We start from the raw sequence: 15,312 nt of genomic DNA, 5'->3' as shown, positions 1-15,312 counted from the left end.
AGCCATTTCGCAGGCTGATAATAGACACAGTAGGACCATTTCCTGCTACGCAGTCTGGCTATTGACATATTCTTACTGCACTATGCCCCACAAGGAAATTTCCCGAGGCAGTGCCTCTCAAAGAACTAAGCTCGGTCGAGATCGTCAGCGCGCTTTTATCTGTCTTCACGCGAGTAGGGTTTCCCGCAGAAATCCAGTCAGATCGTGGATCCGTCTTTACGAGCGCACTGACCTCGACGTTTCTGGAAAGATGCGGTATCAAAATTATTCACAGCTCAGTGTACCAACCGCTGTCAAACGCGGTAGAGAAAGTCCACTCAGTCATGAGACGGCTTTTGCGAGCCCTTTGTTATGAGCACAAAGCCGATTGGGAAAGTTGCTTGCCTGCAGTAATGTTCGCGCTTCGAAGTGCACCGCACGAACCAACAGGTTTTTAACCTTCAGAGCTCGTTTACGGACGCTGCCTTCGCTCCCCTCTTCGCATTGTTCGAGAAGCCTGGGAAGGCAGGGCAGATGATCCTTTGGTTGTGGCATACGTGCTAGAGCTGTTGCACCGTCTGCACGCTTCTCACGAATTAGCAGGGCAGGAAATGCGTAAGGCACAAAGCAATGCTAAGCATTACTATGACAGGACGGCTCACACGCGATGCTTTGAAGTGGGGGAATAGGTAATGATCCTGAAACCCTCGTTGAAAAACAAACTAGAGGTTCAATGGGAAGGACCGGTTGACATAATTCAGAAATTATCTGAAACAAACTACGCAATCATGGTACCGGGAAAACGAAGGACACCACAAGTGTCCCATAGCAATTTACTTAACCCCTACCGGCAGAGGGAGGCCATTGTGAACATGTCCCTTAAGAAATCTGAGGAGATGCCTGTCGACTTTCCGGAGTTCAGCCGTGACGGAGGCAAAAGGCATTCACGAGACCATTGACAAGTTAGTAGAACAGGCGGAGTTGAATCCCACTCAAAGCGCCGAACTGAGGGAACTCGTGTTTGAATTGAAAGACGTATTTTCAGACACGCCGGGCAGGACTACTGCGATCGTTCCTGACATCGAGTTAACGTCATCGGACCCTGTCCGTTCGAAAGCTTATCGCTCTTAACCTCGTGAACGTGAAGTCATGACCACTGAAATAAAGAAGATGTTAGAGCTAAGTGTAATCGAGCCAGGAGAGAGTGATTATACCTCACCCCTTATCTTAGTTGAGGTCCCCAGAAAGGAGCCGCTATCATGTATCGACTACCGCAGGCTCAATTTAATCACGAAGGACCAGACTTATCCAATACCGCCTATCGAGAAAAGGCTTGAGAAAGTGAGCAGTGCTAATTTCATCTCTACACTCAATTTAATCAGTGGGTACTGGCAGGTTCCGTTGACCGAGAAGGCAAGCAGGCTTGCGGCGTTTATTTCTCCGAGGGGAACCTTTCGTCCGAAAGTCCTGAGCTTTGGATTGAAGAATGCGCCGTATTGCTTCTTTAGCCTTATAGACCAGGTGCTACGAGGAATGGGGGACTTTGCACTTCCGTATCTCGATCACATAGCAATCTTTTCTTCATCATGGACGGACTATATGCAACACCTGCGAGCCGTGATGTCTAGTCTACGAGAGGCCAACTTATCTGTTAAGGCTCCCAAATGCCATTTAGGGCACGCGGAGGTAGCTTATCTAGGTCATGTGATAGGGTAAGGCCATCGTCGGCCTTCTGAGGTTAAACTGACTACAATAGACAACTTCCCGCAACCATGCAACAAGCTGGACATCAGATCATTTCTTTGCTTGGCGGGTTATTACCAAAGATGTATCCCGTGGTATTCCGAGATTGCGAGTTCTTTAACGGATGGTCTCAGAAAAACAGAACGACGAACGGTAAAGTGGGATGACGCAAAATAAAGGGTTTTTAGTATACTGAAGAACGCACTAACGAGTCAGCCTGTGTTGAACGCGCACGACTACTCTAAGCCATTCATTCTTGAGTGTGAAGCCAGTAACAGGGGTATGGGGGTGGTGCCCTGTCAAAAGAGAGATAACGAGAACGAACACCCTGTACTGTACGCCTGTAGAAAGCTTTCAGTTCGTGAGGAAGCATAGAGTGCATCAGAAAGGAATGCGCCTGCGTAGTATGGCTGGTGCAGAAGCTAGCTTGCTATATGGCTGGTTCAAGATCCACCATAGAGACGGACCCCTGTCCCCTCACATGGCTGAAGTCCATGTCTACGAAAAATGGTCGTCTTTTGCGCTGGAGCTTGGCTCTTCAAAAGTACAGCTTCGATATTCGCTACAAGAAGGGTACGCTTAACGGCAATGCCGACGGTTTGAGTTGTTGCTCCTAGAGTAACGAAAGCCTCATGCTCACCCAGGTTTACGTGGCATTTGTACGTAAGTTCATACGTTTTTTCCGAAGTGTAGCTGATTGTTAGCTGATTTTATTAACCACGTCTTAACGCTTTCAAGAAATGGCTGTTTTCAGTGTTCAGGGGGGAGGGACGCACGTAAGGAATGGGAAAGGTGTAGCGGGTTTTACTTTTTTTTTCAAATCCTGATGTGTCTTGGAGGAGGGTGGCCTTGTGCTCGCTGCTTTGCGGTTGTGGGTTCGGCACTGTTCTGGGGTGATTGCTTGCTCACACAGGAAACGAAAAGTTTCGAGACCTGCTTGCAAGACCAATTTCACTGGAACGGACCAGGGAGGAAAAGTCACAAGAGTGCCACGAGGACTGATAACCACTCCCAGGGATCTACCAGCTAAGAACTAAGGCTTCTTCATCTCTAATGGAAATTCTGCTACTGAAACGCCGATCTCTAGCACAGCGGCTGCTGGGCCCTACACGTCGGGATATTCCTCCACCGCCGGAGATGCTGTTAGGGTTGGCGTCTGGCACCACGTGCAGAAAGAAACTTCAACCGACCATCTGTCACCCTGCCTCTTTGATATGAGGCGTGACTTCACCTTCTGTTGTTGGCGTCCTGCACCTTGTGCAGAAAGAACTTCCTCTCACCGGACCTTCTTCCGCCAGGCCTCGTCGAAATGAAGCGTTACTTCCTAATTCGCCATGACCATTTCGAGTGTCTGCTGGCCTGGCGGAAGCCCCGCAGTGTACAGGCCTCTTTTGTGTGTGTGTGTTTGTGTGTGTGTGCGAGTTTAGCGAGACCCTTTCCTCGAACAAACTACAGGAGAACTTCCACGAACCCTCAACGCGCAGAAGAAACGGACAGGCGTCTACGATTCTGGGAGGCGGGATGGCCTCCTTCTTGCAGCAGGCTCGGTATAACCAGAGGAGGAGGCACCCTCTTTCTATGCCGATCACCTGACGTCGACGGAAGCAAGATCCCTCCCACGATTGTAGACTTTTAAGGGGCTCCGAAATGTACGTTCAATCCTTTCATGCTCTTCTTCTTTTCTTTCACCAACTTTTGAATAAACCGTGCAAGTTTCGCACTAGAAACTCGTCTCGTTCTTACTTGGTCGCCATGGCCTACCGGATGCCTGCAGCCCGCCGACAACGCCACGCTACCCAATAAGTAACGTCCGTCGAGCTTCGATAGGCAGGCGCCGCTACAATTCGGCAGCAGTACGACACGCTACCTTGGAGTACGCAAGACTACCTGCAGCTCTATGCTGCAGAAAAGATGAAGCTTGAGTGCGTAATCAGACAGACATTCAGAGCGGCGTTGGGGATACCCCACTCTGCATTTACAGCAAGGTTTCTCCGTCTTGGCATTCATAACACATTTGAAGACTTGTGCGTGGCCTACATCATCACAAATATGGCGCAGCTCACTAAACCTGAAACAGACAAAAGTATGCTCGCCAAACTAGATGAAAACGTAGAACGACAAATAAGTGAACCAAGATATCGACCCCCACCAATCAGGAACGGCTCGCACTTAAAGGTCTTCCCCGAAAATTGGCCGACGATTACGCTTCTTGGTAATGCGATCGTTTAGTGCAGCTGCTGCTTTATTTCAACGACAGGCAACCACATAAGAAACGGGCAGTGCCGAAAGGAGGTGGTTCCGCGTTTCGGATTTGGCAGCACACAGCGCGATCCGCTGCTATCGACCAAGTGCTCCCGCGACGCGCCATATTATAGTGGGTCACCGCCGCGGAGAGGAGGGTAGACTAGCAATTATTATTTAATGCTTCTTCTGAGGTGGGGTGAGGAAACGGGCGGAGAGCAGGGGTATTCAGTAGAGGTCACACACTCATTCACTCACAGACAGTCCTCAATATGGCCGCACAATGTTGGGGTGGGAAATAGAATAAGGGGTCGAAACGTCTTTCCGGTCACCGCAATGGCACTGCGCTAGGTAAGGGGAAGTACAGGGCAAGAGGGGAGGTGGGAGAAGGTCAGCCAGCCGTAAGCACTGCCAGGGGCGACAAATGCCACTGACAAACGCGCCACGCAAACGGGCAAGCGAGAGACACGGCTGAGAGCCGTACAGCCACGCGACGCGGAGACGGAAGAGCGGAGAGCCGTGGATCACGCGCGAGGCGGCAAAAAGCACCCGCCGCTGGCACCGCGGCAGTGCCGCGACAGCGAGAGAAGTGACCGCGAGGGCGGAGTTGACGGTAGCGGCGAGAGTCACCGCAACGGTGCTGCGCGGAGGAAGAGCAAGAGGAAGAGCAAGACTCACACCGCGCGCGAGAGATGGCAGCAGGAGCGCGCGCAGCTAGACCAGAGCGTAGATGGTGACTTTGGTTACGGCGGGGCAGGACGGTGACGCGAAATGCAGGAACGGACCGCAAAGAACTACGTTCTAAAATATGCATCCCATGCCGCACGAGGGTAGGAGGAATATCTAGCTCCGAATAGAGCATTCGCAGTGGCAAGAATTAGGCGTACGCATGCCACAGTCATTTCTGCCTCCTTCCGTATACGCACATCCGTAATGGCTGAGGAGGTGGCCATCGCTTTCGCAATTACAAATTCACAGGCAGATATTATCTTCAGCGACTCCAAGACTGCCACGCACAATTTCGCCCAGGGCACCATTCTTCAATCCACTTTAATGTTCCTAGTAAGATCACTTCACCAGAAAGGGATAGTTAATAGATCTGGGGACAGGTACTTTCTGAAAACCCTGAAAACGAAGCGGCTCATCATAGATCCCGAGATTTAGTCGCCCGGGTGGGGAGCACTTGCGCCCTTGGGACAGCCAAGGACAGCCTAATTTCATTTCACGATCTGAACCACCACATTCCGCCTTGGACGAAGCAAATTTCCGCCTCCAAATAAGAAGCTCAATAAAGAGCAACAAACAACTTGGAGGAGACTTGAAACAAGCTCCTTCCCAAACCCGCTAGTTCTCTCTCATATGTTTTATCCAAATTTTTTCCTGATTGGCTAGTATGAGATGAGAGGGCTAACCTCAGCCATATACCCTGGGGATGCAAGGAAGGTGCCCCCACCTTCACAATTAGGGAAAATTCAGCTTCCAGTCAATCCTGCTACCCTCCACAACTATCCGACTAAATAAACTTTCTCTCTCTCTTTCTCTCTCTCTCTGCTCCGGCGACCCCTAAGCACGCTCAGCAGGAACGCGGGAAGCGACAATGTGAACGTGAATGGACGTCTAAATCCTAATGAAACGCGAGTTTCTGTTTGCAAACGAGAACCGAAATGACCAGAATTGCTCACCTGTTCCACCTCAGTGTTTTTAAGCATTGCACAGTGGCATGAAGACTGCAACTAGTTTGTACAAATCTGTAACATATATCATGAATGTAGAAAGACGCAAATACTCGAGAACCTAAATACACGTAGGGTGTACACCGCAAGTGCCTGCAGTGCTTGTAGTGAACGCGCTGCTCATTTCATTGCGATAGCAATTATATGCACACTTCAGAGGCGTTTCTGTCGTTGGCGTCACCGTCGCCTCGAGGTTCCGTATGAGCGAAAGTGTGTGAGGATGAGCCGACGAATGCGGTTCAATACCGCGCGCGCGAACGAGGAACGCGACCCGGATGCGCGCCTTCTCCTGTCGCGCGAGAGGCAGAGAGGTCAGGCGAGGGAGGAGGGGCGTTCTTCTCCGGCGGCTGCCAGGGTGTGTCGATGCGCTCCTCACCCACCGCTCCGTACAGAGTGGATACAACCGCGGCGTCTACTATGGCGTTAACCACGCGAATTGTGCACGCTGCAGTGTAGTAGATGCCTTTGGCGCCCACCATAGGGACGCTTTGCCGGCGCTTGTTTGTCTTGAAAGCGAACTGCGACGCGGCCAAAGGGCACGCCCGTGCGGGCCTCCTCTTCATAGCACTCTGCGATGTCTGTAGAGTGCGTGTAGTGCCGGTGGCTTCACATGCGCTGTGCTTCCGACGTTTTGTACGCGTTGAAGCAACAGATGGACGGAGGTCAATTGGCTCGCGGTTGCTGCCGCGATTCCTAGCCCTAGCGTTTTTGTAGGCAGTTTCCGCTGCCATCGAGCGATGTGTGTTCATGTTTACTTGTGCGCGCGTGATATCGTGCTGGTTAATTTAGTTAAAACACGTGGACGGGCTTGTTGGTTTGAATCCATGATAGAATGTGCAAGTGCGGCTGAACCAGCACGTAGAAAGCAGCAGGCACACAAAGACAGCGCTGTTCCTGTGTGTATGTTTCTTTGTACGTCCTCGTTGAGTCACACATACATATTCTAACATTGTTCAATTAGTAATAGTAAGTGACTGTTTACAAGTTTATTTGGCCGCGAAAGCTACTATCCTTACTTCGCATAGCTATCAACTAATTTGATATCGCAATCGGTGCTTCGCCTGTCGGGCGCAACTGAGAATTTTTTTAAGAAGGCGCGTAGAACGAAGGATATGTGTCTTGGCGTCATCGCTTATTCTACCGAATCGCTTTATTTGGTTCTTCCCCCGTTTTCGCCGTGCTCGGGGATCGAATTTTCTCCGCTGAAGGCGTGTGTAACCGAGCTCTATCCGCGGACAATTTTCTGTGGCTATGAAGGGAAAGCTACGGAGGCAAAGCGCGCACAAGGGAGGGCGCTACTGAAAGAGACCCGTGTTTTCATCCATGGTAAAGCTCGGGAAACATAAACACCTTATTAGCGGCAGTTAGACAGGACAAAACACACCACTCAATGTCAAAGTTTAATTATTTTGGGGCTTTTCCCTTCCGCATCTGTGCAAACACGAAACCGTCGCACGTAGAAGTTGCGTCGATTCAGCGTCTATTCCGAGCAACCAAAAGCACTGTCAAACGCTGGCGAAGTACTTGGCGTGGTAATACATATGCAGAAGCTCAATGCCACAGAAAGTTGTCTGCGAGTGTAATAACCGAGTTGCCCCACGCGTTCGTTGTTGAACCCTCACTTGCTCTTTGAGACGTACGCGCACTGTCGCGCGACCAGTTTGTGGTGCCTGAAAGGTAAGATGGTGTGGCGGGTGATGGCGGCTTTGTTGCGTTTCTCCACCACCTGGGCTGGCGGTTGCAGGGCGCGTTCGTCGCCTAAGTCCGTTGCGCGCCTCAGATGCGCCGTTTCGACTTGCCGGTTCACCACAGCTTCGCTTAGACAGATTCCCATAGGGCATGCTATCTGTATGATGTTGAAGTGAAGAGTCGGATGAGTAGATATGAAGAAAGCAAGCATAGATACGCAACCTACCAACGTCGTAGCATGGTTTTCATGCTGTCGTCATTCAGGTGTCGTCATGCTGCCTTGGTCATGCTACCCTTGTCATAGTTACGCTGCCATTCCGTCGACCCAAGCATGTCGATAATTTGTTCCACCAAGCACTCTTTTACGCCAGCAGTATAATTCGGCCGTATTGCTCGTTTGGTGCATTTGATTTCCATAGTCTGCAAAAGCTATTCCCTTATTCTGACGTCATATTGCATTATTTGTGCAACAACTGTTTTGCCCCGTTGCGTCTATTAAAATAAAACCTTTGTCACGTTCGTGCATTCGTGTACGTTAGTGCGCGTTTCGATTGTTTCGAGGCATGAACCGTTACAAACGAAAAGCGCGTATGCTGCTTGAAGATATTTATGTCATTCGAATCCAGTGACACGGTGAGACGCTTTTGTGTTACTGGCGTTCATGCTGGCTTTCAAGCTGTTACCAAGGCTTTCCCGCACTGAATGACAGCACTGAATGACAACTTTCCTGCCTACTTGAGATGATGGGTCCCGATAGTACGTACATCACTCACTTCCAGTGAAGGGCACGAATGGGTCAGAAATTGTGTATGTTTGCTCTGGCTTGGCTTAACTCTACAATATCGCGCGATGACGTAGGTTCTCTTCCACTATAGCCACGGCACTCCGCAGAATATAAACCATAAACCGCTTTTTGGTTAACAGATTCTGGGAACAAACCGATATTACGTTTATACACACGTCAGGGACATATGTGCCAAAGACGCCAATGAAGAAAACTGTATTAGCATAAAGTTTCAGATCCTGAAACCGCACAGAGAACAAGAGCGGTGGGGAAGCCAGCTCTCAAACTAAATTAAAAATCTAGGAATGAAATCAAAATAACAAATTTACCGCAGTCGATTGATGTTTAGTTCACCTTAAATAGTAGAGGGGTTGTACCTGTTGTGGTTATGCTTGGTTGTGCAGCGACTCTTATTGGAATCGTTATTCCCGTAGAGGCCTCACTTCCAAGACCACCGACATCGTGTTGATCTTCGTTATCGCTTGTGGTGCCCACTTCTCCAACGCCACCTGGGAAGTCAGCCCCCCAAATGAACAATCAGGCAAGGCACACAGGAAAAACAAGCATTCGCGATAGTCGAACCTACAGCAATAAGCACAAATAAATGGTTGTCCTACACTGAAGTGGTCATGTGCCCTGTTCCCATATAACATTTTACTGCAGCTTTCTTATTTAGAACTAGGAAAGCGCTGAAATGAAACGTAGGGATTGCAATAAGCAGTGCCGTGAACTTGAATAAATCCTAAATAGAAATAATTAAATCACTTTAACCTCATCAACATTTCATTCGAAACTCTATTTTCCTCAACTGCGCGATAGTAGGTTGGTTATTCGGAGAGAAAATAAAGGTCAAAGTTCTTTTTCTTTTCGACGAAATTCTAGTGACAGAACGACAGTGTGACGTCCGGATTTGAAAATGTCTTTTCGCATTACTACCACGTTCGCTCAGTTGAGGTTTCAAAAATTTCCCAAGTGGAATGCTTGGCTCTCAAAATACGATGCTGCCCATTTGCTGATAAATAAAAAAAATAACTAATCCCTAGCAGACAGTGTCAAAATCGATGATGTCAAGGTTAGCCGGTGCGGAAACTTCGAGATTGCTTGGCCGCCTGTGTTTTGTTCTATATGTTTTTTTTTGGCTTACTGAGGCTCTTCTCACCTAAAGAGCACTGATGTTTTTTTCTTGCTAATTTAGATTGTATGTTTCTGTAATACATGCGAAATCTTTTTCTTTCTCTTTTCTTTATTGTCTCTTTAAGTTTGAACAAAGGAACTATATGGATCAGTCACGTACCCAGGGGGGTTACGTCACGTAGGGAAGAGCTTTGCGCCGATCCTCATTCTCTTGCACGCGTAATCGTGCAAACGACAATTGAAATTTGGAGTCCGATATCTCAGAGCGCCGACATGCTAGAAGAATTCTTCCAAGTGAAACTCTGTAGAAACACGACTGCCTCTAAATTTTGAATACAAACATGCACACTTACTGCAGTCAATAAAAATTAATTGTTCAATTTTGCTTAATTGGTCTGCTTACAGCGATAATTATCACCTCACTTTCTGTCCCCCTGGCCGCACAACTCATTTGCACAGGTGGTATTCGCGTGCCTCCCAGGGCCTAATTTTAAGAAAACCATAAAGTTTAATTTTCATTCTGACTCCTTTCTTTCTATGATGCTTTCGCCTAATGAAATATAGCAATTTTGGACAAATTGCATACAAGAAACATGCAGGCTAAATTAAAGAAATTGCTGGCGATTGTCACTAGATTTTGGCATATTACTTTGAATAATAAATTTTGGTGCTTTGTGTGCCAGGTTGACCATGTTATTATTCAGCGCGTAATAGTGGAGGACTCCGGAATAATTTTTACCACCACCGAAGGTTGTTTAACGCGCACACCTAAATCTAAGTAATAAAGTGATTTCTGCTTTGCGCCCCCATCAAAATGCGGCCGCCGCGGGCAGTATCGAATCCGCAACCTCGAGCTCGGCGGCCGTACGTCATAACGACTGAACTACAACGGGCGGATGGGCCCTCGTTTCGTGGCCAGGGACGCTATAGCTGAGGAATGGAGCGAGTAACTGGGTCGTAAATTGTCACCTAGTCTGTTCCGTAGAAACAAGCACTGTTGTAAATCATTTAGGGCACTTCGCCGCTTGCCAGTATATTTTCTGGGGTTTTGAGGTTTCCGTTCTTCGTTTACAGCATAGAGAAAGAAAGAATACCCGGCCGTAAATGTGTTGGTTAAGGTCACACTAATTGGTTTAGGTCATACAATTTTTCAAGCACAGTAGTGTATACACGGCGTATAAAAAAAAAGAAATACACGTAAAGAGCCAGAACGGTAAAGTTGCAACACACAGTGCTTGTTAGAAAAGACTGCAATATTTTTGCTGAAGACAAAAAGACGAACAACAACAACGATCGAATAAAGCTCCCTAGCTATTCCATTGTAAAGGCTTTAATGTATTAGCATGTATCGCCAGATAACCTGAGCGACAAAGAAGTTGACTGTGTCACTTAATCGACAATTTTTGTCATATCCAAAGTTCTCCGCACACCTCATTATTCTTTTTAAGTAGGTGCGCTGCTTAAGGTTTCACTCTTAATTTGCCATCACTGCCGCAATAGCGGTCACGCACTGAACGCTGCGCTGGAAATCAGCACATTTTCTTGTCCTATCTATCTTTCCTGTAGCGTTCATTGCAATTATTTTCCCTCCTGTAGTCGTAGCAATGACCTGAAATTAGGACGTGTTTCCAGGATGCACAGGGCAAAAGGAACGCTGGAAACAAGAATGATGCCATAGCATATTTGCACCATGTGCACTGCAACAGTCTGTCACTCACCCACGCCCAGAACCAGGAGCAACGTGACCAGAAGGGCGACTACGAAGAGAACACACGCTGCTGAGAAAAGGCACCACAAGATGTAGTTGCGGCCCCTTGAAATAAGAAGGGGAAAAGGAATATTTACGCGAGCTTCAGGGAGCACCAGGTTGCAGAAGCTGAATTTAGCAAGCATAATTTTAGGAAAACATATTGCGTCTTCCGCAACCAATCATCAGCCATGTTAAACACACACACACACACACACACACACACACACACACACACACACACACACACACACACACACACACACACACACACACACACACAGACACACACACAGACACACACACACACACACACACTCACACACACACACACACACACAAACACACACACACATATATATATATATATATATATATATATATATATATATATAATGCGGATTCTAGCTTTAAAAGAAAGCTTGCGTCCGTGTACAAGTCGCAAAGCAGCCGTTATGACAACTCTTACCATGACTCTGGAAAGGTTTAGGAACAATTTTCACGTGAAGCTTGTATTGGCTGACAAGTTTTGGCGGCGATGTAATCAGGCACAAAAAAAATGTTGCTCTCAGAGCAGAGCAGCTGCGGCACAGGGCGGTTTGATGAGTTAACAGGGGTGCCGGAGAGTTAGCCATTAGCAAGGTTTCCAGCTGCATAGGCGCACGCTCACGCAAAGCACCCAAACAATCAGAGCCGTTTCGCTTCCGCTGGGGAGCGAAAGGGCAGAAAAGGGTATCGCGTGCGCTGTGCCGGCTTTCTTTTCGTTCACTTCAGTCTCGAAAACGGATGGCGCAGCCATGCGTTCTGCGCTTCCCCGAGGAACTGGCAACCTTCGACGAGCGCCGCAAAGAACTCGCCCGTGAAAGGGCTCGCTGTCGGTGCGCGGATACAGCCGTAGCCCCTCGTGCCCAGGCGATTCGACAGGGAAGACACCGAGCTGAGGGAGCGGGAGGACAAAGCAATGCGGCACTGTTACCTTTGACTTAACCGTTAGGAAGGTCAGGCGTACCCAGGACAAGCTTCGCTTACACCCATTTTCCTGTAGAGGAAGGGTTGGTCAGTAATTTCTCATTGCATTTCTCCGTAACTGTTCTAGCTACGCTTGCAGTGATGGTTTCTAGAAACGAATCTAAGATGGTTTAGATGTGTGTCTGGCGCCTTAGGCGGGGACAGGCCTTATTTGTTTCAAAAAAAGTATTTACTATATTTTTTAACAGCCAAGCTGTTAAGGGCTAGTTACTGCAGGATCGTGTCCGTGTGTAGACACAAAATCCCGAAGGTGCAGCAATGCTGGGCCGACCCATGGCGTAGGGTAAGCAGGCGTTAAGCACTCCCCATACGTGCACACTTAAAAAAGTTTACACCCGTTGGGTTGTATTTTGTCCCCAAAGAATGATCGTCATCTATGTCTTGCCCGCATTTCCATTGTTTAATGCTGTGATTCTGGTACTTTCTAGTCACGAAAAGGTCGGCCGTTGTCAGCTTGACACAGCATTCTCGACAGGAAAGTAGTGAGCGCCGAGTTTTCAAGAAAGGAAACGCAAGCAATGAAGACCACGAATATTATTGTGGAACAAAATAAGCCCCAAAGGCTATAAACTTTTATTTAGAGTGTGGACCGATCCCGAATGTAAGGCAATACCGGGCCGGCCCACGGCGGAGGAGAAGCAGGCGTTAAGCACTCCCCAAACGTGGTCCAATCCAGAAGATATTGCAATACCCGGCAAACCCGCGGCAAAGGGGAAGCTGGCGTGTAGTACTCCCCATACCTGGGCCGATCCCGAAGATAGTGAAATGCCGGGCGGACCCGCGGCGGAGGTGGAGTTCGCCATTAAAGGGCCCACATACACAGCTTCGCTAGTCATGCTTCTTCACAGAGTGGAAGGGCACTGAGTATTTATGATTATTTTTTTCAGAGGAAACATTGACGTATTTTTGTAGGTATGAAACGACCGCTGAAACGTTCGCATAAATGACGAACGTTTTACATCCTGCAGTCGGTGCCGTCGTGCTTTCGTGGTATCGACGGCGAATTCGCGCGATTGTTTAGAAGACTTCTGGAGACACGATGGACGCGTGGTGCGTCTGGATCCCGAAATGACAAGCGGACGCACGGTGGCGCCCCGCTCTGACGGATCTGAAAGCGTAGCCATAGAAGCTAGGTTTCCCTTTCCACTGCGGGCACGAGTTCTGTGCGCGCACGAACTAACGTGCTTGCTGAGCAGCTGTGCACATGTCGCATCGTAGTGCAGATACTGGTCTGAGCTCGACAGAGCGCAAGCATGAGGCAAATTGCGTCGAATTTGTAAATTGCGATATGTGCCGCTAGGCCATTAGTTGTAAGTGTAATTAGTGAACTTTTGTAAATTGGCAGCTATACATTTCGACTTTTGTGCACATAATGTCCCCCTTTTCCCTTTTCAGGAATCCAGCCTAATGGTTCAAAATGTGCTATCAGCCTCAGATGATCTTTAGGCTACGTTCACACTTGGTCTCGGAGCAGTTGGAAGCGGAAAAAACTTGACAAAATCCGCCCGCCTAGGCTGGAAAACGGGCGGAAAACAAGGCGGCGAAAAAATCGGTCTCGGACCGATCTTTTCGCCACGGCGAAGCGGAACCGCTCTCCGCTTCGCCGGAAGCTGCACTAGCATGTGAACATCCGGTCGTAAATTTTAACACTTCCGTTGTTCATTGTCTATATTTAGGGGCAGCAGTTAAATAAATCTATCGAAAATATGTCTTGTTTATTTTCCATGCTAGACGAAAGTTAAAAATGATACGCGCAGTTGCGCAAAACAATAGCTTGTAGTAACTGATGGGTCAATGAATGAGCGCATGTCATGAAATAGTGTAATGAACAGCACCACCACGCGGACAAAGTACGCAAACTAGATGGATGTGGGTGAAACCGGCAGTGGTTTCTGCTGCAGTGGCGAAACATGTGAACATCTTGTACATGCGCGGAAAAGATTGTCCGGCCGCTTTGGCTTTTTCGCCCTCTTGCGGTTTCCCAAGTGTGGACGTAGCCTTGGAATTGGCTGAAGCCTTCACAGAAACACCTGGTATTTCTAAACTATGTGGATGCAAGTACAGTACGCCTCTTCAGTTATCCTTCCCAGACAGTCACACAATTGCCGAGGTGGTGCTTTGAGCGAATAAGCGTTCATCATCCAGCGTCTTGGGCACTCCTGGACAGTCTGGGATGAACAATCGATGATGCCCATTGAACTAGAATCAAAATTATGCGGATCTCACGCACTCTGGAAATTGATGTAGGTGAAGCTTTTTTTGCTGTTTGCTTTCATTGGCTATAATGAGCGACGATTTTGATGGCGAATATTTAATTCCTTCAACGTTTAGTCCAAAAGGAAAGTGGTGACTTGATGTCAAACGTTACCTTACGCGCACCACTGCTGTTTGTGTGCGTAGAAGACAGAACACACAGGGCGAGGCGTTTAGTTGACGCGTTGTTGTGCGCCATACTTCATCAGCTCTGAGAGGGTCGAACATATTCATTGCCTCGCATGGCACATCGCGTCGTGGCGGTAGCAATAAACTTTAATTGAATTATGGAGCTGTGCGTGCCAAACCCCAATGCGATAACGAGGCACGCCGTCGTAGCGGACTCCGGATCAATTTTGACACCGTGGTGTTCCTTAACGTGTCTCTAAACGTAAGCGCACGAGCTTTTTTTTTGTCACCCAAATCGGAATGCGGCAGCAGTGGTTGGGATCAAACACGCGACCTCGAGCGATGGCAGAGCCGAGATGCCACCGCGGCGGGCACAAAGGTGTCTATTTGACGTGAGAGTGCTCCTCTCGTGTCGCCTCGATCTAACGGTGCGCTTTTTTGCGGCTCTGCATTTGCCCACTCTGTGTAAGTTGCCCGCTTGGCAAATGCGCATGGTGCTTATTTTTCAAAAATAGCAGAAATGTAACCTACCTACCATCTTTAACTTCAGTTTATGTAGTTTGCCCACAACTGCTGTCGTGTCTATATAGTAGTGATTCCTGGCCTTCTCACGTCACATTGTCCCAGAACCCCCCCCCCCCCCCCCCCCCTATGGGAACTGCGAACCAAGAGTGGCTAGGCTATCATTCACTTGTTTCCTGACTGCATTGGTTCTACCCATTCTGTGCCTCCTCCCCCTTCCTCTCTACCATTCTATCTAGCTTCCCTCTGTAATTGCATGCTAGTGGAAAGGTAACTGCGGTAATTTCTGCAATGCTCTTGCAGTGGGGTCATAGATAATGGTAACTGTC

General features: G+C 48.4%; 1 protein-coding gene across 2 annotated transcripts in view; it reads right to left on the bottom strand.

Moving 5' to 3' along the window:
• Positions 1 to 15,312, bottom strand: part of LOC135896681 (uncharacterized) — a 108,278-nt gene that overhangs the window by 73,913 nt on the left and 19,053 nt on the right. For both annotated transcript variants that reach the window (XM_065425166.2, XM_070536156.1), the window contains 2 exons: positions 11,022 to 11,116; positions 8,547 to 8,678 (listed from right to left, as the gene is read on the bottom strand). In XM_065425166.2, coding sequence (XP_065281238.2) covers positions 8,547 to 8,678; positions 11,022 to 11,116 — 227 coding nt within the window. The remainder of the gene's footprint in view (positions 1 to 8,546; positions 8,679 to 11,021; positions 11,117 to 15,312) is intronic.

The sequence above is a fragment of the Dermacentor albipictus genome, chromosome 3 (assembly GCF_038994185.2).
Source record: "Dermacentor albipictus isolate Rhodes 1998 colony chromosome 3, USDA_Dalb.pri_finalv2, whole genome shotgun sequence".
Lineage (NCBI taxonomy): Eukaryota > Metazoa > Arthropoda > Arachnida > Ixodida > Ixodidae > Dermacentor > Dermacentor albipictus.
Note: the sequence above shows the minus strand (reverse complement) of the source record. Positions and strands in the feature narration are given on the sequence as shown.